The 27,600-nt window shown below is 51.3% G+C and overlaps 1 protein-coding gene across 13 annotated transcripts in view; it reads left to right on the top strand.

The window, feature by feature from the left end:
* The window catches only part of EHMT1 (euchromatic histone lysine methyltransferase 1), a 119,353-nt gene extending 93,175 nt beyond the window's left edge, over window positions 1-26,178 (top strand). For 7 of the 13 annotated variants that reach the window (XM_030961182.1, XM_030961174.1, XM_030961178.1 and 4 more), the window contains exons 14-28: window positions 172-336; window positions 1,399-1,481; window positions 2,698-2,804; window positions 4,664-4,786; window positions 6,910-7,011; window positions 7,649-7,753; window positions 10,546-10,700; window positions 11,786-11,953; window positions 12,299-12,443; window positions 13,423-13,500; window positions 14,760-14,875; window positions 17,067-17,153; window positions 22,662-22,740; window positions 24,922-25,097; window positions 25,847-26,156. In XM_030961182.1, coding sequence (XP_030817042.1) covers window positions 172-336; window positions 1,399-1,481; window positions 2,698-2,804; window positions 4,664-4,786; window positions 6,910-7,011; window positions 7,649-7,753; window positions 10,546-10,700; window positions 11,786-11,953; window positions 12,299-12,443; window positions 13,423-13,500; window positions 14,760-14,875; window positions 17,067-17,153; window positions 22,662-22,740; window positions 24,922-25,097; window positions 25,847-26,033 — 1,876 coding nt within the window. In that variant the 3' untranslated portion in view covers window positions 26,034-26,156. Of the gene's footprint in view, window positions 1-171; window positions 337-1,398; window positions 1,482-2,697; window positions 2,805-4,663; window positions 4,787-6,909; window positions 7,012-7,648; window positions 7,754-10,545; window positions 10,701-11,785; window positions 11,954-12,298; window positions 12,444-13,422; window positions 13,501-14,759; window positions 14,876-17,066; window positions 17,154-22,661; window positions 22,741-24,921; window positions 25,098-25,846 lie in introns of all 13 variants that reach the window. The other 6 variants (XM_030961172.1, XM_030961183.1, XM_030961170.1 and 3 more) reach the window with 2 other exon arrangements.
* The last annotated feature ends 1,422 nt before the right edge of the window (window positions 26,179-27,600 follow it).

Below are 27,600 nucleotides of genomic sequence, written 5' to 3'. Positions count from 1 at the left end.
CTGGGGCAAGTCCTTACTGAAAAAGCTGTAAAATTTATTGGTTTGGGTTTCAATTTCAGTTACACTTATCTGTATTTAAAATGCATTTGCTTTTCTTTTTTGGCATAAGAGAAACATTGTTGTGTATTTTTAATGGCTGTGCTTTGGCTGTCTCTCATTTTTCCTCTTCAGTGGCACTGGGACGAGGTTGTCAGAGGAAGACAAGCCAGAAAGTTCGGCTGCTGAAGGGTTTGACATCCCTGGGTCTTCAGTTTTTCCAAAGCCTACTACTAGCTTGACCCAGGGACCAGTGAAAGAAACTCTGGAAAGTGCCCTGATTGCCCTGGACTCTGAAAAGTAAGAAAAAGACCATTGGGTCACTCCAGTTCCCAGCAAAGTTGCTTAGCCTAGAGAAAAGGAGATTTAGCTTTTCTGGATTTTGTTCCAGCTCAGAGCTTTTTTTGTTCACTTCACTCATTAGTCATCCCCAACAGATTTGGGAGAACTGTAACAGCTCTAAATGTCTTATTGATTTCTCTGGAGGATTTAGTTCTTCACTGGCTCTTCAGCTGCAGCTGTAACTTCTGGGAGCTCCTGTTCACAGTAGTGAGACCCAAAATCTGTTGCTGAGCAGCCCTGAACAGATCCAGCCCTCACTGGAACAGGACTGCCTGGGGCTGGAGCTGGAAGTTTTAAAGCTTCCTTCTGGAGACTTGTTTTTCTGTATCAGAGAATCATAGAAAGGTTTGGGTTGGAATTGACCTTAAAGTTTATTCTGCCCCACCCCTGCCATGGCAGGGACACCTCTCACTGTCCCAGGTGCTCCCAGCCCTGCCCAGCCTGGCCTTGGGCACTGCCAGGGATCCAGGGGCAGCCCCAGCTGCTCTGGGCACCCTGTGCCAGGGCCTGCCCACCCTCACAGGGTAGGATTTATTTAATATATTTAATCCTAAATTTCCTCTCTTTCAGTGTGAAGCCATTCCCTGTGTCCTGTCCCTCCATCCCTTGTCCCCAGTCCCTCTGCAGCTCTCCTGGAGCCCCTTCAGGCTCTGCAAGGGGCTCTGAGCTCTCCCTGGAGCCTTCTTTCCTCTGGGTGAGCACCCCCAGCTCTCCCAGCCTGGCTCCAGAGCAGAGAGGCTCCAGCCCTTGGAGCATCTCAGGGACCTCCTCTGGATTCACTCCAGAGCTCCAGGTCCTCCTTGTGTTGGGGATCCCAGATTTGGAGGCAGCTCTGCTGTTGGGGTCTCACCTGAGCAGGGGGGCAGAGGGGCAGAGCCCCCCCTGCCCTACTGCCCACGCTGGGGGACGAGCCCAGAACTTGGTCAGGCCCAGGGGTGGCAGTGAGGGCTGGCAGTGAGTGAGGGGTGACATTCCTGTCCTTCCCTGGGCACTAACTCCTCCTCTCTCCCTCTCCTGCAGGCCCAAGAAGCTGCGGTTCCACCCGAAGCAGCTCTACTTCTCTGCCAGGCAAGGGGAGCTGCAGAAGGTGCTGCTGATGTTGGGTAGGTGCCTCCTGCCCAGGCCAGGGCCTGGCTGGCAGCACTCCCAGCTCCTGCCAGGCAGTGCCAGCAGCCACTTCCCAGCAGGGCACCACGTCATCTCCCCAGTGCCCCGGGGAGCAGAGACTCCTGTGGGTGATGTGTCATTGGGAAGGCTTCATCTGTCTGGGAAATGGGCACTGATCCCCACTGGTGTCTGCTTTGAGCATGGTTTATCCAGACCAGCTGGTTGTGTCCCCACAATGGCCTCCATGTGGTTTTTCCCACCCCCTCTCCATGCCTGGGATACATATTTGCATCCAGTAGAGAGGGAATGGATGGAGTCAGTTTAAACCAAGACCCATCAGCAAGAAAGCAAAAAGGAAGAGCCTTCAATCCATGGGCTTTGTTTTGGGGTACAGAGGTGCCTATCACCAGATGCCTTTGAGCTGCTGAACTTGTTTTTAGCATCCAATATTCCCCAGGAATTTCCCCCTCTGAGGGACACAATGTTTCACAAGGATGCTTCCTTTCCACTCCAGTACTTTGCTGTACATTTTTGGATGCTTTCTGTTCTTGCCCTTTATCAGTTCCTTTTTTTTTTTGTCTAGCAAGTGTTTGCTCCATTGTTCCTGTTTTCAATAGCACAGAAATGTTATTCATTGATGTTTAACTGCAGCCTCATCATACACAACATGTTATCATGCCCAGACATCTTTGTCTGGCTGTCAGCATCATCTGTCAGTCTCTGCACAGCTGTGAGAATCTCTGGCCAGATCCTGAGCCTGTGTGGACAAATTCCATCCATGTTGCAGCTCTGTATTTGCAGGGGTGCAAAAAGGATCACTAATATTAGTCCCAGTTAATAATGGTGAGACAGAGCCCAGGTGGTACCAACTCTTTGCTGTTCCCAATTTCTGCGTTGCTTTAAACCAAGCAGTGTTTTTTCTTTTTTTTATCCTTACGTGGTGTTTGTTGGTTTTGAGATGAGGCCTTTGGAGAGATAGCAATGCCTTAAAAAGGTATTGAATTCCATGGTGTTTCTAAGCTCTGGGTTTGAGGGCTGTTGCATATTGAATGTGCAGGGGACTGCCCTGAGAGCTTTCTGGTGAGATGTGCAGTGAGACGTGAGCAGGGCTGAGGATGGGCTGGGAATCCATCCTTTAACAGCCTTCAGCTGAGACATGATTCCCCTGCTACACTGAACTGTGCTTGAAAGTGTCTCTGCTCTGTTTTGCAGTGGATGGGATTGACCCTAATTTTAAAATGGAGCATCAGAGTAAGAGAACCCCTCTCCATGCTGCTGCCGAGTCTGGCCACGTGGACATCTGCCACATGCTCATTCAGGTCTGTCTGCACTTCCAGCCCTCTGCACAAACCATTTCTGTGGGCTTGGTCTGCCCCACATGGAAATCAGCAGGGGAAAATCCCTCCTGTAAAAAACCTCCTCAATCCCAGGGTTTGCTGTGCGGGAGGAGTGGGGCAGAGTAATGGAAAGGCACAGCTGGAATTGTCCTGTTCTCCAGGCAAGGAGCAGGGGAAGATACGGTGCAGGGGGCAGCTGGGGATCTGTGCCTAAGCACAGCCAGAGCTGGGCACTGCCAGATGTGCCAGCACAGCCTGACTGAGCTGCCAGATGTGCCAGCACAACCTGGTGCACTGCCAGATGTGCCAGCACAGCCTGGTGCACTGCCAGATGTGCTGCCACGCTGCAGGAGATCTCCAAGCTCTTGGTTTTGATCTCCAAGAAAGGTTGCTGTGGGTGATGAGGGCCTGGGAGCTGCCAGGCCCTGCCTTCCCTTCTGTCAAAACCTGAGGAGCTCCAGCTGGATTTTCCTCTGCAGCATAAATGTCTCACATGTGGAAAGGAGTGAAGGGAAGATGCAAGTTTGGTTTGTTGGCTGAGATTTGGATTCTAACTGAGGGAAGATGGTCAAAGCTGTAGGGATGTTGTTGAGCCTGCTCCAAAACAATGTGAAGAAGAAAAAGAAGGATTTAAAAAGTTATAGATTTTCTTTTTGGACTGGTGTACCTGGTCTGGAGTGACTGGAAGTGTGTTTTGTTTACCCTCTGGGATTGGGAAACCTTAAAGAGCTCTTGGAAATGATCCTGCTGGGCTGGTGCACTTCAGCACCTGGAATTGGAGGCTTTCAGGTACTGTTTGAAGGCAGCACTGGACCTCCCTGGCTGCTCTGACTGAAATTATGCATGTGAAGACAGTAGAATGAGGAAAACTTGTGAGATATCACAAACAATTTAATTATCAGTAGAGTTGGTTTGTATCCAAAGTGCTTCATCTTGTCTCTCCCTGAGGTCTGGCCTCTGCAGCAGCCCAGTGTTTGGCTGGGAATGGCCCCAGCTTGTTCCACTTGAAATGCTTCTCCTCTGCCCTGGTTTAAATAGCTCTGGCTGAGGAAAAGAGTCAAAACAAAGGAATTCAGTGGGAGGCACCTGAAAACAGCTCCCTGTGCCCGGTGAGCCTGAGTCAGCTGCTGTGAACAGGTCTGAGCCTCACACAGACACACCTGCCAAGAGCTGTGTGGTGTGTCTGAGACCTTTTGGGTTTGAGTTTTGGGTGGTTCCTGAGCCCAGCCCAAGGGGTAAAGCAGGCAGGATAACCTGACAGAGCCGTGGTTTGGAAGGAGTGAGGTGTTGTTGGAGGCACTCTGGGCTGAGCTGAACAGATGCTCAGAGACCTCTGTGGAAGTGCCATTGACTTCCACAGGAATATTTAGCCACTCCCCAGGATATTTTTTACAGCTCCTGCCTCTGTTGCCATCAGCAAGTTGTTCCTGCTGCTTGTGACATTGAGAAGAGCTGGTTGTTGGAGGCTAAGTCATAGACCAGGGAAAACAAAGCTGCTGGAAGGAGGAGGAGGCTGACTTTTCCAAATTGTTACAGAAACAATATCTAGAAAGTAGGAGTACAAAATCTGGTAATAACAGGAATTATTTAATAACCAGCTGTTGGCTTCCTTACAGCTCCTTCGTGGCTGGGAAGGCAGGAGAGGGGGCAGGCAGTGTGTGCTGTTTCCAGAGCAGGTGGACTTGCACTGCCTTCTTTCCTCATTCTATTTCTTCTTTTTTATTCCTTTTTTTCCCCTTGCTTAATATGGCTACATTTCAGGAGAAAATCTTGTTATTAAATCTCTACTCCCACATCCTTCCCCTGCTAACTGTGCTCGTCCTTGCCCTGCCTCCCAACAGGCTGGTGCTAACATTGACACCTGCTCTGAGGACCAGAGGACCCCCCTGATGGAAGCAGCAGAAAACAACCACCTGGAAACTGTGAAATACCTGATCAAGGCTGGAGCACTAGTAGATCCCAAGGTAGCAGTTTGTTCCTTGCCTTTTTCTCCTGAGGAAGCCTCTGTCCAACATTTCTTCCTTGAAGTTTTGGGTGGAAGTGCCCAGGCTGAGGAGAAATGGACTGGTTTGACTTGGAGTGGAGGCTGGGGGTGTCATAATCTCATTTTTCTGCTGGCCATGAGATGTTTGGGGCAAGTGTTGCCACTTGTCCCTTTAATTTGTGGCACCAAATGTCAGGGGGGTTTGATTTCATAGGTTTTAGTGTCACAAATCCACTGCAGTGGAGTTGGATTTCAGAGTTCCCTTCTCTGTAGGCTCTAATAATGAGAGTTTTGGGGTGATGCTTTAAAATAGGCTGGTAATTAGGTGCTTGCCAAGCCAGGAAAAATGACAGAGGAAGCTTTCCTTTCCAAAGAACTCATGTGTGGATTCTTGCACTCATGCTGCAGTGGCAAAATTGAACCCCATCTTTAAACTCTACCCCTTAATTTAAACCAAAACAATATAATGCAGCTGTCTCTTTGCCTTTAGCATGCTCTGGATGCTTTGCAATCTTGGAAAATACACAGACCAATTATTAGTCCCATAAATCAGATGCTGTTTGGAGCACAGGAACCCTCCCCATGCAAACTTATTGTCACAACCTGCTGCTCTTGGCTGGGTTTGGGAAGGCAGTGTTGGCACAAGGTATCAGGTGCTGCCCAATCCAGGCCCTAAATGGATCCTTGGGAGGGGGAAAGGACAGGACAGGCACCTGTGGGTTTGTGCTGGCCACTGTCCCAAGTACCCTGAAGCAGCCCAGACATCTCTCACCTGGTTCATTCCTGTGGAAGAGAAAAATGGGGAGTTTGTGTTTCTGAAGGTCAACGGAAGGAGATAAATTCTGAGCTTGCAAAAGCAAATTAGAAGTCTCAGATCACATCTGAGGTCTAGGCTAGTTGATGATGTTAATTAGTTTCTTAATTAGCTCAGGCTCTGTTTGAAAGCAGCAGCATTGGTTTGGAAGCAGCTCCAGCCCCTGCCTGGGGCAGGTGGGACTGCAGGGAGCTGGGTGGGGGCTCCCCAGCCCCCAGGGTGAAGCTGTTGGTCCTGTTTCCAGCATGGAAAAGCCCCACTCAAAACCTGAAGAAACTCTACAATAAAATCTGCCTGCTCTCCCAGGGCTGGGGAGCTGCACGTGGTTCTCGCCCATCCAAGGGGAAAGCTGTGGAATTATTCAGCTGGAGCAGGCACATGTGGGGGTGTAGAAACTCTTTCTGTGTCCCAAGGAGCCCTCCTGGTGCAATCCCTGACCTGAGATGTCCCCTCCTTGCTCAGAGAGTTGTTCCCTCAGCCTGCATCACATCAGCTCCATCCCAAAGCTCTCACCTCCAGCGTTGCTCCCAGGGATTTAGCTGGAAGGAGTCATTTGGTTTTTTTCAGTCTTTCATTTCCTCCTCCTGATTTCCTGCTCTCTGGGCCTTGCTCTGTGCTAAGCTCTTGGGATATAAATGCCTGATAAAAGTCAGGCTGCTGCCAGAGAGATCTTTGGTGGGAGGTGGGAGCATCTCCATCATGACTCACAGCCTGTCCATCTCCTCCAGGCCTTGCATTCCCAGCTCCCAAAGGCATCTTCCCTTTCAACCTTCGGGGTTGTTTTTTATCTCCAGTCTGTGCAGAGGGCTGTGGGCAGGCTGGGGACCTGGTCTCACTGGAGAGAGACACCACAGCTCTGGACCTGCTGCCAGGTGCTGGGATAAGACCTTGGGCTTACAAAACCCACTAAAAAACCTGGAGAAATGGAGCATTTCAACTTGAGACAGCGATTTTTCTGATGTAAAGTGCAAATTTGCACTATGTGAGGGATTTTTGCTTCCCTTTGGCTCTCCAGCACATGGAGAAGAGTGGGAAAGGAGCTCTTGGAAAACGGGGGCATCACTGCCAGGGTTTGGGGCTGGTGCCTTCCCCAGGCCTTGCAAAGCCCTTTCCTTCTCTGCAGGGTGGCACCTCTTTGCTGTAAAGCTCCCCAGCTCTGCTTAGGGCTCTGGTTTCTTCTCTCTGCTCTCCTGGCAGTGGGGTGGAGACTTCTGGAATTCCTTTTTCCATCGGGGAACTCCTCTGCTGTCCTGAGCATGGCTGAGGGTGTGTTCTGTGCTTGTGTGCAGGATGCTGAGGGCTCCACGTGTCTGCACCTGGCAGCCAAGAAGGGGCACTATGACGTGGTGCAGTACCTGCTCTCCAATGGGAACATGGATGTCAACTGCCAGGTGAGGCTTCCCCGGGGCAGGAGCTGCTTTGCCCAGCTCAGGGACTCCCTCAGCACCTGAGTGCTCACTCAGGTACAGTCCTGCTGCTGGGGGACACCTCCAGGTCACCACAGGGTGACAATTGTGTGCCTCTCCAGTCTGCCAGGGAGGGTGATCCCTCACTGACCTCAGGGAGCTCCCCTTGATTTGCAGTTTCTCCTTCAATTTGCTGTGGATCCTGCTGCTCCAAGGTGTTCCTGAGCTTTTCCTAGTGAGGGGATCATGGACAATGGTGTGGGATGGGCTGAGCCTGGCACTGGTCACTGTGGGGTTTGTCCATTGCCCTTGGGGTTTATCCATTGCTGTGGGGTGAGACAGAGGTAATTAGGTGGGGTAGGGACAGAGGTAATTAACCTGGGGCAAGGACAGGTCCTCCAGGCTTCTCAGGGAGTTTCTGTAAGATCTTTTGAACACTCTGGGTGCTCCTTGTGCCTTTTGGCCAAGCTGAGGTGCAGTGCCAGCCTGCTGAGCTGGAACAAACTCCAGCAGTGCCACGCTCACCTGCGGGAGCTGCAGCAGTGCAGGGGGAGGGCAGGGCTGTGTGGGGCCAGCAGGAGGCTGTGGGAGAGCTGTGTGTCACCCTGCTGTCTCCTCCCAGGACGATGGTGGCTGGACACCGATGATCTGGGCCACGGAGTACAAACACATCGAGCTGGTGAAGCTGCTGCTGGCCAAGGGCTCGGACATCAACATCCGTGACAATGTAAGGCTCCCCTGGCACCTCCTGCAGAAACTGCAGCCTCTGCTTAAACCCCAGACACACCCCTGGGGACAGATTTTGGGCTCAGTCCCACTCAGTGTGAGTGAGAAGTGTCTGGTGAGAGTTTTCCTGCGTTCTGGGCAGAAGTTTGGCAGCTGGTGGGATGTGCTGTCCCTGCAGCTGCTCTGTCAGGATGCTGTGTGGAATCCTCAGCTCTGAGCCTTGCTGGTTCCCATCCCTCTGGACACTGCACCAGGCAGATCCCCTTCAGCCCAGACTTACCATCTGCAAGTTTGTCCCAGGCCAGGGACTCTGGGTGTGGTTTGGGGCACCCTGTGTGCCTTCTGAGGGGAACCAGCTCCTCTTTGTGTTTCTGGGTGGGCTGGGCACTCTGCCAGCAGCTGTCAAAGCCTGGCCATGCCTGGGCATCCCTGGCACAAAGCTCTGATGTGTCCAGAGCTGGAGCTGCCCTTCACCTCTCTAAATCCTGCTCCAGTGAGATGCACTCAGTGCTTGAGTCCCTGGCAGCTCTGTGGGACCCCCAGCTCCGCCTGTGGGGCTGTGCCAGCTGCTTTCCCAGGGATTTCCAGGGAAATAGAGAAGATACAAAGAGATACTGTCAGAGATACTGTCTGCTTTTTCCCAGCCTTCTTCAGGAGAGTCATTGTATCAGCACTGTTTTCCTTATACTATGTTTCTCATTCTTTTCTTGGACTCTCTAAGGATGTTGAAGTGTGGTGTCTCACCCTGTTCCTGGAAGTGTCCAGGACCAGGTTGGACAAGGATTGGAGCCACCTGGGAATAGTGGGAGGTGTCCCTGTCCATGTCAGGGGGTGGCAGTGGATGAGCTTTGAGGTCTCTTCCAAAGCAAAGCAAACCAAAGCAAACCCCTCTGTGTTTCTGTGATTGTGTGGCTTAACCCCAGGCAGGCACCAAGCCCCTCACAGCCCCTTGCTCACTCCCCCACCAGTGGGGAGAGAATCAGAAGGGTAGAAGGTAGAAAAAGACTCGTGGGCAGTTTAATAGGGACAGTTTAGTGAGATACAGTTTAACAAGGAAAGCCAAAGGCATGCACACAAGCAGAACAGAGCAGGGAATTCATTCCCTGCTTCCATGGTTGGACAGGTGTTCAGCACCTGCAGGAGAGCCCCACCCATGGAACAGTGACCTGGGAAGACAAAAACCATTGCTCCAAACATCCCCTTTCCTCCTTCTTTCCCCACTTTATATCCTGAACTGATGTCAGATGGTCTGGAATGTCCCTTTGGTCAGGGTCAACTGTCCTGCTGTGTCCTCCCAGCTTTCCATGTCCCCTGGTCTCCTCCCCAGTGAGGCAGCACAGGACAGAGCAGGCTCTGTGTCAGCCCTGCTCAGCAGGTGACATCTCTGTGTCCCCAGCCCTGTGTTCAGCACCAGCCACTGGGAGAAGCATTAACCCTATCCCAGCCAAACACAGCACACTTCGATGGTTCCCAGTTCCCAGGCAGGTCTGGATCCAATCCTGTTCCTAAAAACAAAAGTCAAGGTGAGAGGGAGCTTTTTGGGCTGTTACATCTGTTTGCTGACTCTGAACAAAACAGACTCTTTGATCTACCACAGCTTCAAAATCACACATTAATGATGAACATCAAATCAACTCAGTCTACAATTTACTTGAAAGAAAACCGTGCTCTTAACAGCTGTGTGTGTGTCACATCTATCCTGGACCTGCAGCTGGGGTGTCCTGCTGGATGTGGCTCAGGACAAATGTCCCTCATGCTGGGAAATCTCCTGCTTTGGGAGAAAGGCTTTGCTTGTGATGGTGCTGCTTTTCAGGCAGGAGCAGTGCAAGGCAGAGCACCAGTCCAGGGGTCTGTTACCTGTCTGAGCTGCAGCCCACAGGATGGATGTTTTCTGTAGGTTGTATGGCTTTTTCTAGATGACACTGTAAAGGGAAGCAGGAGCTGGATAGGAAAGTGTCTCCCTCTCCCTGATGTGTGGCAATAGCTCCCTATTTAAGGCAGGACCTTAAGTTACATAGTAACAGCTCAAACACTCCAGCAGCAGCTTTGTTTTTGCTTTAAAAAGAAGGAAAAAAGGGGAATAGCTGGGTGATCATTACTATCATTTCACTGTTGTCATCAATGTCTTTAGAGCCTGTCATGGGGAAGGGATCGACGTGTGCTGCAAATTGCAGTGTAACAGAAAACAGGATCATCCCTTAAAATATCTCCATCAGAAAGATGAGTGTTCAGCTATTTCCAGTGCTGCTAGTGAGAGATGAGTACATACAGTATTTAAGAGATGCCTGGAGTCAGATTGATTGCTTACCCCATGGCTCCTGGTTCTCTTTTTGGCACCTTCACGTACCCTATGTGCTCTTTTTCTCCTCAATTTCGTGCTGTGCTCTTTTTCTCCTTAATTTTGCAACCCTAGGAGGCACAGTAGCTTTCCTAGCTGGGGAAACTCAGCATCCAGCCTTTTCCAGCATGTTTGTTCATGTCTGTCACCTCTTTCCTGGATTGATCTAGATTGGTTTGTGGCTCGGAGACTGACGAGCTGTCTGTGTATGTGTAGGGAAGGTGATGGATTGCCTTGTGTGCAGCCTCCCCATCCTTGGTGCGCAGAGGTGGATGGAGTGAGAGCTCCCTGTTTGGCTGCTCTGAGGTTTCCCTGTCCACCCTGGCATCCCCATTCAGCCAGAGCAGGGTGGGGATGGCAGCCACACGCTGAACGCTGCAGGTGCAGAGCTGAGGAAGGAACCCCCAAAGCCACGGAGTTTTAAACAACCTCCTCTCTGTTCTCTTTCCCTCCAGGAGGAAAACATTTGTTTGCACTGGGCTGCTTTTTCTGGCTGTGTTGACATAGCTGAGATCCTGCTGGCAGCAAAGTGTGACCTGCACGCCGTGAACATCCACGGGGACTCGCCCCTGCACATCGCGGCGCGAGAGAACCGCTACGAGTGTGTGGTGTAAGTGCCCTGCTCATCCCTCCCTGCCCCCTGAACTGCCATGAGTGTGTGGTGTGAGTGCACTGCCCATCCCTCCCTGCCCCCTGCTGCTGCCACGAGTGTGTGGTGTAAGTGCACTGCCCATCCCTCCCTGCCCCTGAATGAACCCCTCTGAGTGTGTGGTGTAAGTGCCCTGCTCATCCCTCCCTGCCCCCTGAACTGCCACGAGTGTGTGGTGTAAGTGCCCTGCTCATCCCTCCCTGCCCCTGAATGAACCCCTCTGAGTGTGTGGTGTAAGTGTTCTGCTCATCCCTCCCTGCCCCCTGAATGAACTGCTCTGAGTGTGTGGTGTAAGTGCCCTGCTCATCCCTCCCTGCCCCTGAACTGCCACCAGTGTGTGGTGTAAGTGCCCTGCTCATCCCTCCCTGCCCCCCTGCTGCTGCCTGCCAGCCTCAGGAGAGCCTCTGTGATGCCTTTGGTCTTTACACACAGCCCAGGATTGTGATGGAGGGCTTGTTTTTCTCCTGGGATGGGGTGTATGAGCTACCAGCTGCTGCCAGAGCTGCTCAGATAACGTGGCGTGTTTTGGAGTCTGAGGGGCTGTGCTCAGCCTGGGCTTCCCAGCAGGAAGGTGTCAGGCTTCCTTGATTAAAGCTTTTTTTCCCCACCACTAGCATGGTAAAAAGGTGCCCTGTTACCTTTGTTCCTTTGCTTCATCCCTGCTCTGAATAAAGCCATCATGTTCTCACCAAAAGCTGGTGAGTATAAACAAGGGCCAAGTCCACCACCAGTTTCCTGTGGAGCTCTTCCATTTCCAGCCTACTCTTCCCACCCCATATCTTTCCCTGCCAGAGAGAGTTTCAAGCCTGTCTGAAGTTAGGCTGGTACCAGCAAGGTACCTGAAGCAAGGCATGGTTTGCCCAGAGCTCTCATGGGTGCCCAGAGCTTCTGTCAGAAGGATTCACTGAACCATGCTTAATAAAGAAAACTCAGGTGATTATTCACTACTACAGTCCCTTAAGGGCTGGCTGGAGGATGTGATTCAGCTTGTTTTCCCTTGCCTAGTTTCTCCTGGGGAATCCTTATCCTTCCTTGCTGTTTTGCAGTCTCTTTCTTTCCCGTGGCTCGGATGTCACTTTAAAGAACAAGGAGGGTGAGACCCCGCTCCAGTGCTCCAGCCTTAACTCTCAGGTCTGGGTGGCCCTACAGATGAACAAGACTCTCAAAGAATCATCTTCTGAGAAGCCTGCCCAGATAGAGAAGGTGGTGAGCAGGTGAGAATAGGGCTGGCTTTGCTTGTGGGTCATGAAATTGAGCCCTTGCACAGGGAAGGCCGGGGCCTGGTTTAAGAAAGAATTGTGTGCCTTCTTAAGCTGGTGTGAAGGTCAGTGTGAGCTTAGCAAGAACTAAGCCCATGCTGATTCAGTGAGTGGTTTGCAAATTCATCCTCCAAATGGAAATACAAGCACAAAGAACCATCTGTAAGGCAGGGTGGGAAAACATGAGCTCTGCTCTAGTCTGAATGGCTTTGAGTGGCCAGTGATTCTGCCCCAGGATGGCATTTGAATGGGCCCTTGTCTGGGGGACTTTCCTCTGTGACAGTTCTTTCTCCATGACAGAGACATTGCCCGGGGCTACGAGCGGATCCCCATCCCCTGTGTCAATTCCGTGGACAGTGAGCCCTGCCCCAGCAACTACAAATACGTGTCACAGAACTGTGTCACCTCCCCGATGGACATTGACAGGAACATCACTCATTTACAGGTGAGGGATCCTGCTTTGTTCCTGTTCTGGGCTCTGCAGTGCTCCTCAGAACAGATTTGGCATTCCACATGGGAATGTTGTCCTGATATTGCCATCAAATTCCAGCTAAGGCTGAGTGCCTCACCTGCAGCTCTTGTTGTAGGAGATGGGATTTTGATTTTCTTCGGTTTTGAGGTTTAAGCTGAGCTCTGTGTTCAGCTGTAGCATTGGAGCTTTAGGAGATAGGATTTTGTTGTAGGAGATGGGATTTTGATTTTCTTCAGTTTTGAGGTTTAAGCTGAGCTCTGTGTTCAGCTGTAGCATTGACCATCTGGTGCTGGCTGATGTGGCTCCCATTTATCCTTGTCCTCTCTTCTGAGGCTGCAGAGTCAGGGATTTGTTGGGAGACCTTCCCCATGCTGCCTTCCCAGGGACTGCAGCAGCCAGGCTGAGGTCTTGGCTGTGGTGCTGCAGCCTTGGAAGGGCTGGGTGGGAAAGCAGAGATGGGGAGGTTCAGGTGAGGGTGAGACCTCGCTGGGCACAGCTCTGAGGTGGCTGAAGTGACCTTCCCAGGGCCAGTCCCTGTTGTGCAGCAGCCTGGTGGCAGGGCTGTGCTGGCTTGGGGCTGCTGGGGAAGCAGCAGGGGAGGACTGAGACAGCACAGCTGCATCATCTCCCAGCTCTGGTCCCTCCTTGGAGCTTTCCTTGTCCTCAGGTGTGGAGAACAGCTCACAGGGCATGGGGAGGGTTACAACAGGGGAACATCCTCTCCTGGGCAGCGAGGCTGGCTCAGAATGAGATCCTTCTTTGCAAGGCAGAGTCCTTTGGTGCTCATTGCACACAGAAATAAACAGTGGAGTGGAACTGCCCCTGGTGAAGCTGGTGATCCCTCTGGTGAGGAGCTGCAGCAAGAGGAGGAGATGTGGTTTCCTGACCCAGCCACCAGTTGCAGCCTCAGTGGTGTGAGTGGTGTGGAATTAACCCTTTGCTTCTCTTGCAGTATTGTGTCTGTATAGACGACTGCTCCTCCAGTAACTGCATGTGTGGCCAGCTCAGCATGCGCTGCTGGTACGACAAGGTGAGGACACACAGCCCCTCCTGGCTCACACCAGGGCCTGGGAGATGAATTGTGCTTAATTCAGTTCCTTGCACAACTCAAAGCCAGGTTGGACAGGGCTTGGAGCAACCCTGGTCTAGTGGGAGATGTCCATGCCCGTGGAAGGGGTTGGGATGAGTTGGGCTTTGAGGCCCCTTCCACCCCAAACCATTTCTGCTTCTGTAATTCCAACTCCTTTCTTCTTGACTTAAAATGCCTCAAGTTACAGTCTCAGCTCTGAGACATGTGATAATCCAAACTGCCTGCTCAGGGCAGCTTTCCTTGTGTTATTTATTGTGTTCCTCTCGTGCCAACTGAGCCATTCATTACACCCATGTGATAGGGAGCATTTAACAATCCAAGTGTGAAATCACCTTCCAGTTCAGAGCAACGTGGAAAGTACTCTAAGATGTAAACAAAGGGAGGGGAGTAGAAAGAGAATTTTTTAAAGTCTGCTTTTATTTATTGTGATTCTTCTGGATGAAGGCAGAGTAAAGGTGTTTTCACTGCCACATTGCCAGAAGTCAGGTTTGTTTTGGGTAAACGCTTCAACCCTCCAGGGAGGTTTTGAGATTCATCTTTGGGCAGGTGCTACAAAGATCAGAAGTTCTGTGAATCTCTGCAGGTTTCTCCCAGGGGGAGTGTTGGCATCTTTCTTGGCTTTGTAGCCATTTTATTTACACATTAATAGGTGATTACACCTCTCAAGCCTTAAAAGCCAAATTTGTTAAATATGATAAATTACATCCATCACTTCCTTAATCCTGAATGTTGGTAAATAATTGAATTGTAGGTTTTTTTGAGAGTGTTATTTGGGAATGTAGTGTGATTCACAGAACTTGGGTGTACTGGCCTTGGACTCTGCAAGTTCAGGCTTTATTCCAGAGGCAGACTAAGCATCCATTTCTCCCCTCCAGCACAGCAAATGGCAATAATGATGATGATGCACACCAGTTTTCTGCACAGCACTGGGAGGGTTTTTTTTTAATGCTGTGTAGGGTGATAGCAGGCAGCAAAAATCTAAATTCTCTGACTGTTTGTCAGCTGTGGGTGACAGTGGTGACTGTGCTGCTGTCAGGGTAGAGCAAAACCACTGCAGAACCTGAGCTCTGACGCTGGCTTTGGGGAGGTTGGGGTGCAGCTTCACCACGGGGTTCTCTGGCCTGTTTTTACCCTGGGGGGAATCTCTGCCTGTGGTTTTGGGGACAAATAACCCAGTCTGGGATGGTTCTCTCCTTCAGGATGGCCGACTCCTGCCTGAGTTCAACATGGCTGAGCCCCCCCTGATCTTCGAGTGCAACCACGCGTGCTCGTGCTGGAGAACCTGCAGGAACCGGGTGGTGCAGAACGGCCTCAGGTGGGCAGGAGGGGCAAACACAGCTGCTCTGGGCAGGACCAGCCCCAAACCCATCAGCCTTGTGGCTCTCAGCTCACCCATAATCCCACAAAACCCAGCAGGGAAGCTGGGGCTGGTGGGATGGAAGTGGAATCCTGCGTGCCGCCAGTGGGAGTGGAGCAGCAGTGGGTTGATGAGCTCAATTAACATCTCAGTTAATGTTTGCACCCTGCTCTTGGCACCATCAGGTGGGAACTGCAGTGTTCTTTCATCAGCTGACCATAAAACACAGAAATGGCTTGTGGGTTTGCATGCACAGCCCAAGTGTGGTGTCTCAGCAGGAGAGCTGAGAAGGACATGACAGCAACAGAGCTGCAGAGTCTGAATTCAGAAGATCTTGTAAGCCAGCAGTCTAGATTAGAAATACAGGCCAGCATGCCCAGACTTGGCTGCTTAAAATTTACAAGTTCTTGGCATGATTCCCCATGAATTGGATACCTGAATGCCTGCTGGCCTCTCTGCTCCAGGTTAGACTGCTGGGATTTTGGTGCCTGGCTAAAAATGTCAAGGTTTTGGTGTGGACCTCTGCTATGGAGGAGTTTGCCACTGCACTAAGTTCAAAGGCATCCCACTGCAAAAAAACCCCAACTTTTTAGAATTTCTTTGTAGTGCTGAGAACACTCTTTTTGCAAGCTTTGTAGTTTCAATGACATTTTGCACTGTTAAAAATAAGCAAGGAAGGAACTCGATGTGTTTCCTCAGAACTTTACCTCTCTCTGGTTTTCCCTGCCAAGCTCCGGTGCCTCCGTGGGTGTTTCTTCAGGAGCTGTACAGCTAGAGCTGTTGCTTTTGCATTTTTTTTGCCTTGCTGAAGTGTTTTTTCTGAAAGATGGGAAGGGTTGGGAACCCAGCACAAGCCAGGGAGAGCAGCTCTGCTGGGAAGGAGGGTCAGGTGCTGGGCAGAGCTCACAGTCCCTGGAGAGGCAGTGGGGAAGGCTCCGGCCTTGGGGCTGCAGCTGACCCAGGGGTGCTGCTGCTCTGTTTTCAGTGCTTCCTTTATCAGATTGGCTCCAAATTAGCTCTGCCTGGCAGAGCACACGTATCCAGCTGGCAGCCTGGCCCAGCTCAGCTGGCAGGCTCAGCTCAGAGCCACGGCCCTGCTGCCATCAGTGCCCAGATCTGGCTCTGCTCTGCTCTGCTCTGATGGACAAGCCAAAAGCTGGGGGAGCTTCCCCAAGCCCCAAAGCCAATGTTAGGCCCTGCTTCTGTGAGAGCAATCACTCCCCTGAGGTCATGGTTTGTCCTGGGGCAGCTGTGGGCAGACAGGCTGAAGTTCACATCCCCTGGTTTGAGCTGACAGTGCAGGAGGGAGTGGATGGGGGGAAGAGAAGTACTGGGAAAAGCAACAGGGGGAAGTTAAGGTGAGCATCAGATTTCACTTAATTCCGATAACAGCATTACTGAGAGTGGGTTTTAGTTCCCTCAGGGATAGAGCAAGCTTTTCCTAGCCCTGGAGACTGTTCATCCTGCACTTAACTCAGGTTCTGGCTGAGCAGGAGGCAAAATGACTTACAGGATTGTTTCTCTGCCTATAAACCCCATCAGTAAAATTCCACAGAGCAGCTATTACACCAAGAAGTCTCAAGTTGCAGCTTTTCTTTCTTGTCTTTCAGCCAGGCAGCTGGATGTGATGGAATTGCTGAATGCCCTGGCTTTGGCAGAGGGCAGAGGGGTCAGAGCACTTAGCTCAAGGTGTTCTTTAGTCCCTGGGAGATCCCTGCCTTCCCCCTCAGCACCACCCCACTGCTGTAAATCCGCTTCCACCTTCCCTGCATCCCCCAGGGCTGCATGGAGGGGAAGGAAATGCTGCTGGTGGGGTTCTGATATCCTCTGTAAATCATCATCACACGGAGCATCCAGCCCTGTCCCCTCTTCCCCAGCCCCTTGGTGTGCACCTGGGCAGGCAGAGGGGGCTGACTGGCACCAGTCCCTTGTCCCTGGGCTGTTTCCATGCCAGCATCTGCCCACAGCTGGGAGCTGTGGGAGTGGAGCTTCCCTGCAGGGTGAGAACGGGAGGGTGAATATTAAAATCCTCTGGGAGTGTGTGCTGATGGAAGGTGCTGGCTTTTTGCTCATCTCTCCATGAAAATTCATCCTTTCCATGGAGTGCTGCCGTCAGTGTGGCTTCATTTCCTCCTTTCCTCTTTTCCAGGACTCGGTTGCAGCTTTACCGGACACAAAAGATGGGCTGGGGAGTGCGGACGATGCAGGACATTCCTCTGGGAACCTTCGTGTGCGAGTGAGTTGTGCAGCTTTCACCATCCCCAAACCCCCAGCCCTGCCCAAATCCACCACTGAGTGAGTTGTGCAGCTTCCATCAACCCAGCAAATCCCATCCATTCCCAAATCTAGGAGTAAGCTGTGCAGCTTTCACCATCCCAAAACCCCAGCGCTTCCCAAATCCAGCACTGAGTGAGTTGTGCAGCTTTCACCAGCCCAGCAGCCCCAGCTGTTCCCAAATCCAGCACTGAGTTATGCAGCCTAGCAAATCCCATCCATTCCCAAATCCAGGAGTAAGTTGTGCAACTTTCAGCATCCCCAAAACCCCAGCACTGCCCAACCCAGCACTGAGTGACTTGTGCAGCTTCCATCATCCATTCCCAAATCCAGGAGTAAGTTGTGCAGCTTTCACCATCCCAAAACCCCAGCACTTCCTAAAACCAACACTGAGTGAGTTGTGCAGCTTTCACTAGCCCCAAAACCCCAGCACTGCCCAATCCAGCACTGAGTGACTTGTGCAGCTTCCATCATCCACTCCCAAATCCAGGAGTAAGTTGTGCAGCTTTCACCAGTCAAGCAATGCAGCGCTTCCCAAATGCAGCGCTGTGTGAGTTGTGCAGCTTTCACCATCCCAAAAACCCCAGCAGTTCCCAAATCCAGGAGTGAGTTGTGCAGCTTCCATCAGCCCAGCAGTTCCCCAGGGCACACATGGTTTGCTCCCCTTCAGGGAGAGGTTTTCATGCAGATCAAGCTGGCATTGAGCCCAGCTGCCTGCCCTCAGCCAGAGGTTTCCTGACTCCATTCCCTGCTCTGTCTGTCCTTCTTCTCATAGTGTGGAGCTTTCTCTACTTCCCTGTGTCTTGCTGGGTTCTGTGCTCAGCTCTTCCCCCTTTGAAACACAAATTATGGGGGAAAAACACATTTGGGTTGTGCGGCAAGATGTGCTCACCTCCTGTGTTTGCCACAGATATGGGGCACTGCAGGCCAGGGCAGTGGGGAACAATTTTCTCTGCTTCAATCCTGACTTCTCCAGAGGTTTTCCAGTGTCACAGCTCTGGCTTTAGTCTGATTCAGCAAAACAAGGAAGCACTTGGGGTTAAGCGCATGTTTTGGCCCTGACTCAATAAAGTACTTAGGCACAGAAATGTTCAGATTTATGTCAAGTGGAAAACCTGTCATCAGACCCCACAGCTTGAGGCTTTCAAGTGGTATATGTACTTTATTAATAAAGTACATACACCACTTTATAGTTTATAGTTTAGAAAGTGTTTTCTTCATTGCAATGCTACAGTGACTGAGGATCTTCTAAATAAGGCTCATGTCCATTGTGGAAATAGTTGCTGGTTGTTTTTAGAAGTAGTTATTGATGTGTTATGGAATTAGGTGAGGGATTGAGGAAGATTATTGCAGTATTTAAAAGAAAAAATAAAGGAAAAGATAATTCTGCAGTGAATTGGCCAAGTATTTCTTCTGTGTCAGGAGCTACCAGCTGCTAAGATATTTTTTTAGAGATAAAGCCAAAAGCTGCTGTTTGTGGGGTGTCTCAGGCCTGTCCTTGTGCAGGGCTGTCCATAAATACCAAAAGTCCCAGGGTCGTGGTGCAGTGCCCAGAACAGGCCAGAGCCTGTGAGGAAACTGCTGCAAGGACAAAAGGCAGAGACTTCAGCAAACCCTGCTGGAATGGCAGCACACAGGAGGAGCAGGAGCGAGGGGACAGCCCAGGGAAGGGGGGTGATGAACACACACATTGCAGAGCACTGGGGCTGATGGGGTGCAGATCCCACAGCCTGACTGCCCCCAGCCTTGCCAGGAGCTGCTGGCACTGTTCCACTGCTGGGTACTATCTTCATTAGCTAAATGAGCTGCTTACTGAACAGCTGAGCTAATTAATGTCGTGCCCATGCACATTCCTCCTGTGGCACACACTCATTTTCTCACTCACCAAATCCAAGCCCTTGGCTCCATGAGTCCTTCCTGTGATTCTCTATGAGCATCCCATAGACCTGGTTCCTGCTTTTCCTCCTCTCTGCAAAGCAGCCCCAGTGCTGGCAGTGCTCAGGGCTGCCAGGACACAGCAGATCCCAGGAGCAGCTCCTCTGGAAGAGCATTTTGTGTTAAACATCTGCATTAGAGCCCTGGGTGGGCAGTTGCTCTGTCCAGTGGTTATTGCTCAGCTTTGGAAGGATCACTGTACTGGTGTGACCTTTATTGGTGTGACCTTTATTGGTGTGACCTTTATTGGTGTGACCTTTATCCTGGAACTCTTCACAGGCACCAGGAGAGGCTGAGGGAGTGGGGAAGGGGCTCAGCCTGGAGCAAAGGAGGCTCAGGGGGCCCTTGTGGCTCTGCACAGCTCCTGCCAGGAGGGGACAGCCAGGGTGGGGGTCAGGCTCTGATCCCAGGGAATCAGTGAAAGGAAAAATGGCCTCAAGTTGCACCAGGGGAGCTTCAGATCAGAGCTATGGAAATGGCTTTTTGCTGAAGGAGTGGTCAGGCATTGGAATGAGTCGCCCAGGGAGGTGTTGGAGTCAGCACCTCTGGAAGTGTTCAAAAGGCATCTGGGTGTGGCAGCTGGGGATGTGGTCTGGGCTGATGGTGCTGGTGGTGGGTCCATGACTGGACTCTCCCAACCTTGATGATTCTGTGACTGCCTCCTGTCCCTTCTGCACAGCCCTGGGAGCAGCAGCTTGGTGAGGGTGATGCCTCAGGTTTAACTTTTCTATGTTTCACATTCTGTGCTGCTTTAGTGTGTGGGTCTGGGCTTCATATCAGGGGATGGTGAGCTCTGTGCACAGAGCAGGGAGACAAAACAATTCCTGCTCCAGCTGGGCACCAAGGACAAATGACCCAAATCTCAGCCCAGGAGCACAAACCCCGTGGGCTGGAGAGAGAAAAACAAGCAGGGTGGGACTGCAGGGGCTAAAGCTGGAATGGGACAATGAACTGCAAGATGCAAATGGAGCAGAACTGATCCCAGTGACAGACCCTGTGCCCGGCCGTGCATTTTGGGGCCATTTTGGTTCATCTTGGGTGCAGCCCTGGCTGGGCTCTTGTGCTGCCCAAGGTGGATCCATGGAGGCTTTGAATAAATCCCTGCTTTATTCTTTAGCTCTGTCCAGTCTGTGTTCTAGGGCAGCCTGCACAAGGCACCAAGGGATCAAGGGGAGGTGTGGCAGTGTCACCCTCCTGTCCCACAGGGCTCCATGGAGCCTGCAGGCTCTGCAGCCCCTCAGGGCTCTGCTCATGGGCAGCTTTCTCCCTGGCCTTGGAATCTGCTGCTGTTCAGAAGCTGTTGTTGCTCACCCTGTGCTGCTGCTGCTGCTGTGGGTTGGGTTGGATCTGTTCTGTTCATGCTTGGTTGGTAGGTGGTGGAGCTGCTCCTTCTGGAAACAGCACAGCTGCTGCTGCCTTTTGTTGGAGAGGCTGGGAGTTAGTGGGATGCAGAAACCAGAGGATCTGGTCTGTTCCTTTTGCATCCATTTATGGGGTTTGAATATTTGCTTTCTGTTCCAGTGGTGCTTTAGGAAGGTTCCAGCTGCATCAAGCCAGGTGTTTCAGCCACACCTCCAGGCAGAGAAGCTCCAGCCAGGCCTCCTGTCTCCCACATCCTGTGGAAAACCCTGGAGCCTGTGCTAGGGACTGCTCATTGCTCTTGGTTTTTGCATGGAGACCCCTCTGATCACAGAATCATTGATGTTGGAAAAGACCCCCAAGATCACCTGTTCCAAGCTCACTCGAGCCCAGGCTGTTAGAGCAGTGATGAGAGGCCCTGGGAAGCTCTGGGATGGAGATATTTGCCATCAGTGTGCTGAACATCCGCTGGGGAGAAAGACTCTGCCTTGGCCACATGAGTTCTTAAATGAAGGGGCTCCTGCTGGTTTTTGGGGTTTTTGGGAGGAACATGCACCCCTGGCACATCCTTCCCTAACTTAGGGCCTGGAAAATCAGGGACCTGTTAATATCTTTGAACAGCCCTGGAAAGGAAATGAGTTACAGGAATGGGCTTTAAAGGAGCATTAAACCAACCATCTTTAATTTGGTTGTGGTGTTTTATTTCATGGAATTATAAACCTGCACTGGCTGTCCCTGGGCACAGGGCCTCTCTGAGCAGAATTATTCAGCTGTTCTCAGCTGCTGCTGCCTGCTGGGCCTTTCCACAGCAATTTCTCTCCCTCTCTGGCCAGCTTTTTATGCTTCAGGCCTCCGAGGAGTGGGTGAGTGCCAGTAGTGGAGCAGTGAGGGCAAACAGGAGGCTCCCAGTTGGGAACTACAGCCAGAAATCCCTGGTCACAGAGCTCAGGGATCCTCTCCAGGTTCATGTTTCCTGGCTCTCCTCCTCCCCAGCCTGGGAGTTGAATGCTGCCTTGAGCCCTGGGGGATTGGAGGCACTTGTTTAACACTTGGAATGTGCCTGAGGCCTGCAGGAATGCTGTGAGAGCATGGCCATGGAAGTTCTGTTGATGCTGCAAAGAATATTTATTCATGTGATGAATCCTTTGCTTGAAATAATCCTTGTTTCATTGCAGGCTGGAAACACACACCAAAATCACAGAAACACAGACTGGGGTGGTTGGGAGGGACCTCAATGCCATTTCTGTCATGGGCAGGGACACTTCCACTACCCCAGATTGCTCCAAACTCTGACCTTGGACACTTGAAAAGCTGCTGTGCTGCTGCCTCTTCCTCACACCCTCCCTCAGTCCCTCCTCTCTGTGTCTCTTACTTTGACTGAAGCAGCTCAGGGCAGGAAATGTTGAACCTTGACAGTCCAAAGCTGTTTAAAATGGACATGGGGACACAGAGGTGGGAACACCAGTGCTGTGGGGACTCCTGCAACAAGGGGGTTTGCATCAAACCCAGACCTCTCTGACTGTGTGGTCCTTCTCAGCAAGCCCAGGTCCTGCTTCAATCTCCTTGGAGGACCTGCCTGTCACCTGGTTTTGCAGCAGGGTGGCTGTAGCTGGGACCACAGCTCACATTTATTCTGGTTCAGGAGGGATTGAGGAGGGATCCAGGGGTCCTGCCAAGTTAGGTTAGATTTTTAAACCAAAACTTTTGAAGTTGTGTAGCCTGTAATTGCTCAAAATATCCTGGCAAATACATGAGGGGCAGACAGAAATGTTTTGTTTTGGGGTGTGAGCAGCACGAGCACTGCAGAGGTTGTGGGACAGCCTGAGTCTGACCAGGAACTTCAGGAGACTTCAGGATTCATGTGTGGATCTTGGCCAACAGAGAGATTTGCAAAAGGAAACTTAGTCCTCAGGAAAAAATATATTTATTTTTATATTAAAGTGGTTTTAATATAATGAATGGAATTTTTAATGTTATTTAAGTGTTGCTCTGCAGAGGTGGAGTTTGGAGCCAGATTTTCCCTGCTGGAAGTTAACAGAGTTGGGTGACTTGGAGCTGGCCAGCACTGTGCTGTGCTTGCCCATCTGTGGCTGGGCTGCTGTTTGGGGTGTTTCTCTCTCCCAAAAGGAGGGGTTTGAGCCTGTGCTCTCATTCCTGCCTGTCCCTGTGCCCACAGGTACGTTGGGGAGCTGATCTCTGACTCCGAGGCCGATGTCCGTGAGGAGGACTCCTACCTCTTCGACCTGGACAACAAGGTACTGTGTCTGCAGGGTCCCACCACACAAACCCCAGGTGCTGACTCCTCAAAAGAGCCCAGAGAATCATTGTCTCCATCTTGATGTGCAGTGAAATCCTGCAGAGAGCAAAATTGCTGTGCTTTAGGGGAAGGGTGGTTGAGGTGAGGGTTAGGGCTGGTTAAAAGGGCAGCAGAACCAATGTGTGCTGCCCACACCACTTTTGAGCAAGATGCTCTTCTGTCAAACCCCTTGGAGCCTCCTGAGCTCAATTGTCCAGGTTTTGGTACTCCCAGCCTGGCACCTGTGTGATTGGCAGCTCTGTGAGTTCTTCATGAAGTGATGATGAGCTGAAAGATGAAAAAAAAACAAGCACAAACCCTGTTCACTCAGAAAGGATCCATCAGGCACCCTGGCAGGGGCTTGTGCTGCTGTTTGTTCCCCTGCACTGCTCTGTGAGGGCTCTCAGGGCAGAAATGTTGATTTGCAAAGTACAATCTTAAAGTTATAAGCAAGGCCATGACTTCAGACTCCCCCTGGGAAATGAGAAGTGAGAAAAGGTGAGCTGGGGACTCACAGGGGTGGGGTGGCTTCCAAGGAAGGCTGTAAAACACACTGTGCCTTGTTTCTGTCATCAGCTTGTGACAAAGAAGCTTTGCTTTACTTTTTTTCCTCATTTCTTTAAAGCAACACACATTTCAGAAGCTGAGAAAAAATAAATAATGAGTCTGGTGTGCACACAGGGAGTCAGACTGTAATTAAGAAGTTGAAAAGGACTTTAGCCTGGTTTAAGAGCCCAGCAGGCCCTGCCCTGCCCCTTGCTTACCCCTGAGGGAGAACCTCTGTGCTGGCTCCTGGGAATCCTTCAGGAATGCAGGAAGGGACACCAAGGTGGAACATCTGGAGAAAAGCAGGCACCAAATCATTGGGGGGTGGCTAAAGCTGCCCATCGGGCTGGGCAGAGAAGGGCAGGGCAGAGGCAGCAGGTTTTGTGTCCTCCAGAGTGATGGGGCATTGCAAGGGTGTGAATCCCAGCCCTGGGGGGCCTCGAGGTCCTGGTGTGAATCAAAGGGCTGGAACGGATTTGTGCTGTGGTGAGAGCGCTTGGGCTGTCATTGCTGTTATCTGGATTGTCATTTCTGTTACCTGCGCTGTCATTTCTCTTATCTGGATTGTCATTTCTGTTACCTGCGCTGTCATTTCTCTTATTGTCATTTCTGTTACCTGCGCTGTCATTTCTCTTGTCTGGGTTTTGTTTTCTGTTGTCCCTGTCCCTTGAGCTGTTGCTCACAGCCCCGTGTGAGGTGATCCTGGAGTGTCCCAGCTCCTGCTGTGGATGTGGATGTGTCATCCTGCCCCACCATGGCATTTCTGTGGATGAAGCTGAGGGAGTGAAATCTCTGATTGATGAAATCAGAGCTGGTGGCACTGGGTGTGCTCCAGGCCTGCTGGGGTGATGCCTCCCCCAGTTCTGGGGATGTTTTCCTGGGCTCCTGCACCCCCAGTGTGACGTGGCACAGCTCATCCATTAACGATCCGAGGTGCTTGTCCAAAAGGGACTTGGAGCACCACTAATGGATCCTTTTGCTTTTGGCCTCTTTGCAACTGAAATTAGCTTCTGTAATTAAAGCCTCTGCTTTGCACAGTCATTCTCTGCTGGAATAAAAAGCCCTGAGGGGGGTTCTTTTATTTTCAAGGAAAACAAAATATTACAGCTCTCTGGGCTCTCTGGAAAGGGAATTTTTGTGTTCTCACTTTCACTCTTATCTGCACAACCCTGTGTTTTCTCAAGGCTCTGGCTTTGTGTTTCCAAGCTGTCATGTTCAATTAGAGAACAGAGCAGATGCCTGTTCCCCTGTCCAGGGGCTGCTACCCGTAAGGTGTCTGCACTGAACATCAATCCCATTGTGCCAAACTGGTGCTTGGACTGGGAGAACTGGTGTGCCAGGGTGTTAAAAACCAGCTCTTGGGGTGTATGGGGTCAGAGTGCTGTGCAGTAAACTCTGGTTTCAGGGTACTGTTGAGTATAAATTGCATATAAAAGACTGTGTGTGTGTTTCCAGTCCATTCAAACCCACACGAGTGCCCTGCCTGGCTGCTCCTGGAGCTCTGTGCAGCATTAATGCCGAGCCTGCTCGTTTATTTAAGCCAATAAACCCCTGCCCAGCGTGCCCTGACGAGCCCTGCCCCGTTTCTCCCCAGGATGGAGAGGTTTACTGCATCGACGCCCGTTTCTATGGCAACATCAGCCGCTTCATCAACCACCTGTGCGAGCCCAACCTCATCCCCGTGCGGGTGTTCATGTCCCACCAGGACCTGCGCTTCCCCCGCATCGCCTTCTTCAGCACCCGGCACATAGAGGCTGGAGAGGAGATCGGGTACGTGCCCCCCCTGCCCCTGCTGGGACACCGAGCTCTGCTGCTCCCCAGCTGCCTCACTCCATCCCTGTGCTCCAGGGGTTTGGGATCCCCCTGAAGTTTGCAAAGCTCCAGGATCGACCTGGCCGTGTCCGCTCATAGCCCTGAGCCCAGCGTGGGCAGCAGGGCAGGGGGGATTGTGCCCCTGTGCCCAGGTGACACCCCACCTGCAGAGCTGCCCCAGCACAGGGAGGAGCTGGAGCTGCTGCTGAGATCCAGAGGAGGCTCCAGAGATGCTCCAAGGGCTGGAGCCAGCCTGGCACAGCTGGGGGTGCTCACCTGGAGAGGAGAAGCTCCAGGGAGAGCTCAGAGCCCTTTCAGGGGCTGAAGGGGCTCCAGGAGAGCTGGAGAGGGACTGGGGACAAGGGATGGAGGGACAGCACACAGGGAATGGCTCCCACTGCCAGAGGGCAGGGCTGGATTGTATTACATAAAGGAAGAAGTCTGTCGGGTTGTGGCCTCCCTGGTCACTGTAGCCACACGCTGCTACAGAAGTCTTCCACAATGAGGGCAGAGAGGCCCTGGCACAGGGTGCCCAGAGAAGCTGTGGCTGCCCCTGGAGCTGTCCGAGGCCAGGCTGGATGCAGCTCTAATGGAAGCTGTCCCTGCCCATGGAGCAGGATGATCTTTGAGGCTGCTCCAACCCAAACCACCCCAGGTTCTCTTTAGCTCACTGACCCCTCCTGTCTCTCTCTCTCTCTCTCTTGCAGCTTCGACTACGGGGACCGGTTCTGGGACATCAAAGGCAAATTCTTCAGCTGTCAGTGCGGTTCACCCAAGTGCAAACACTCGAGCTCGGCGCTGGCGCAGCGGCAGGCGAGCACCTCTGCCCAGGACACGCAGGAGAACGGGCTGCCCGACACCAGCTCCGCCGCCAGCGCCGCCGGCCCCTTCTGACACCGACCCCTCCCACCCCCTGACACTCACATCCTGTCGCCATTTCCATTTCAAGAGAAAGAAGAGAGAGAGAAAAAAAAAAGACACAAAACGACACGGAAAATTAAAAAAAAAAAAAAAAAAAAAAAAAAAAAAAAAAAAAAAGAATAAACCCTGCTCAAGGAAAGCCGAGGGGTTGTGACACTTAGGGCTGTGCCACCGACTGTTACTTGAGGAAGGAGTGAAAGCAAATCCCACCTCCGTGATGTTGTTCTCCCCTCCCTGCTCCTGGAAAGCTGCTGGGTTTCACGGCTCTGTGTGCAGGGGTGGCTGTTGCATTTTTTTTTGCCACCCGAGCTGTCCTGGCCTCCCCTGTGAACCGAGTGCTGTCAGAGGCAGGGGCGCCGCCCGTCCTCGGAATGTCGCTGTGTCCTGGAGCCCTCCCGCCCCTCACCTCCAGCTCAGCCACAGCAAACTCTGGATACTTGATGGGACTTGGTTTTGGCAGGGAGCCGGCTCTGGGTTTGCTTGGCACAGCCCCGGGGCAGGTTGTGCTGGTTGCTTTTTTGTTGGTTTGGTTGGTTTTTTGGTTGGTTGGTTGGTTGTTTTTTTTTTGTTTGTTTTTTTTTTTAATATGTGAATGAATAATTCCTCCCCCATCTCGCAGGACGTTGTGGTGGGGCCCTACAAAATACCCTCAATTCTCTCCAAACCCCACGGCTTTTTTCTCATCTGATGAGAAGAATCCCAGAATCTTTCCCTGTGACCCCTGGCTCTCTCCCTGCTGGATTTTCTCCGTTCAGACCAGCTCTGCTCCACGCCCTGCTCCTGTCTCAGTGTTGGGTTCCTCCGTGAAGGAATTCCCCTCACCCCATCCCACCAGTGGTTTTAGAGAGAGAAGGCTGAAGAGGATTTTACAAGACACTAATTCCTAAAGAAAACCAGTTTTCCCTCCCCTTTTTTAAAAGATAAAGTGAATGATATATATATTATAGAGGACCTGGACTGGCTGGGGTGCACAGACGTGTCAGGGTGAGAAGATCCCAGCTGCCACCAGCTCGTCTGTTCCCATCCCTTTGCTCCACGCTGGGCACCTTGGATTGATTTTTAAGCCACACGCTATGAGGTTTCAATAAACTGATTTATTTTTTACCATTATTGAAACATCGGGGACAAACATGGAAGAAAAAAAAAGGAAAAAAAAAGCTTAAAAAAAAACCCACAAAAAACAACAAAACCCACAAAAAAACCAAAAAAACCAAAATGACAACAAAAAGAAACCACAAAACAAAACGGTGCTGATTCTGGTGTGATTTTTGCTCACCACGTGAATATAAACTTATCAATTGTATAAAAAGAACAAAGTGATTTTAGTATAAAAATGCAGGAAAAAAACAAAACTTTTTTTAAATTGTTAGTATTGTAGTGTGAATAAATTTGCCATCACCTTTTGTGTGGTGGCTGGGCAGGTCATTATCTTTTTTTTTTTTGCATATATCTTTAAATACTGTAATTAGTGCAGTAACAAGTTTTTTTTTTTTTGTTCATCTCTTCTAGAACATTCATAATGCCATCATGTTTATTATTA

This window comes from Camarhynchus parvulus, chromosome 17 (genome assembly GCF_901933205.1).
Source record: "Camarhynchus parvulus chromosome 17, STF_HiC, whole genome shotgun sequence".
NCBI classification, from domain to species: domain Eukaryota; kingdom Metazoa; phylum Chordata; class Aves; order Passeriformes; family Thraupidae; genus Camarhynchus; species Camarhynchus parvulus.
Note: the sequence above shows the minus strand (reverse complement) of the source record. Positions and strands in the feature narration are given on the sequence as shown.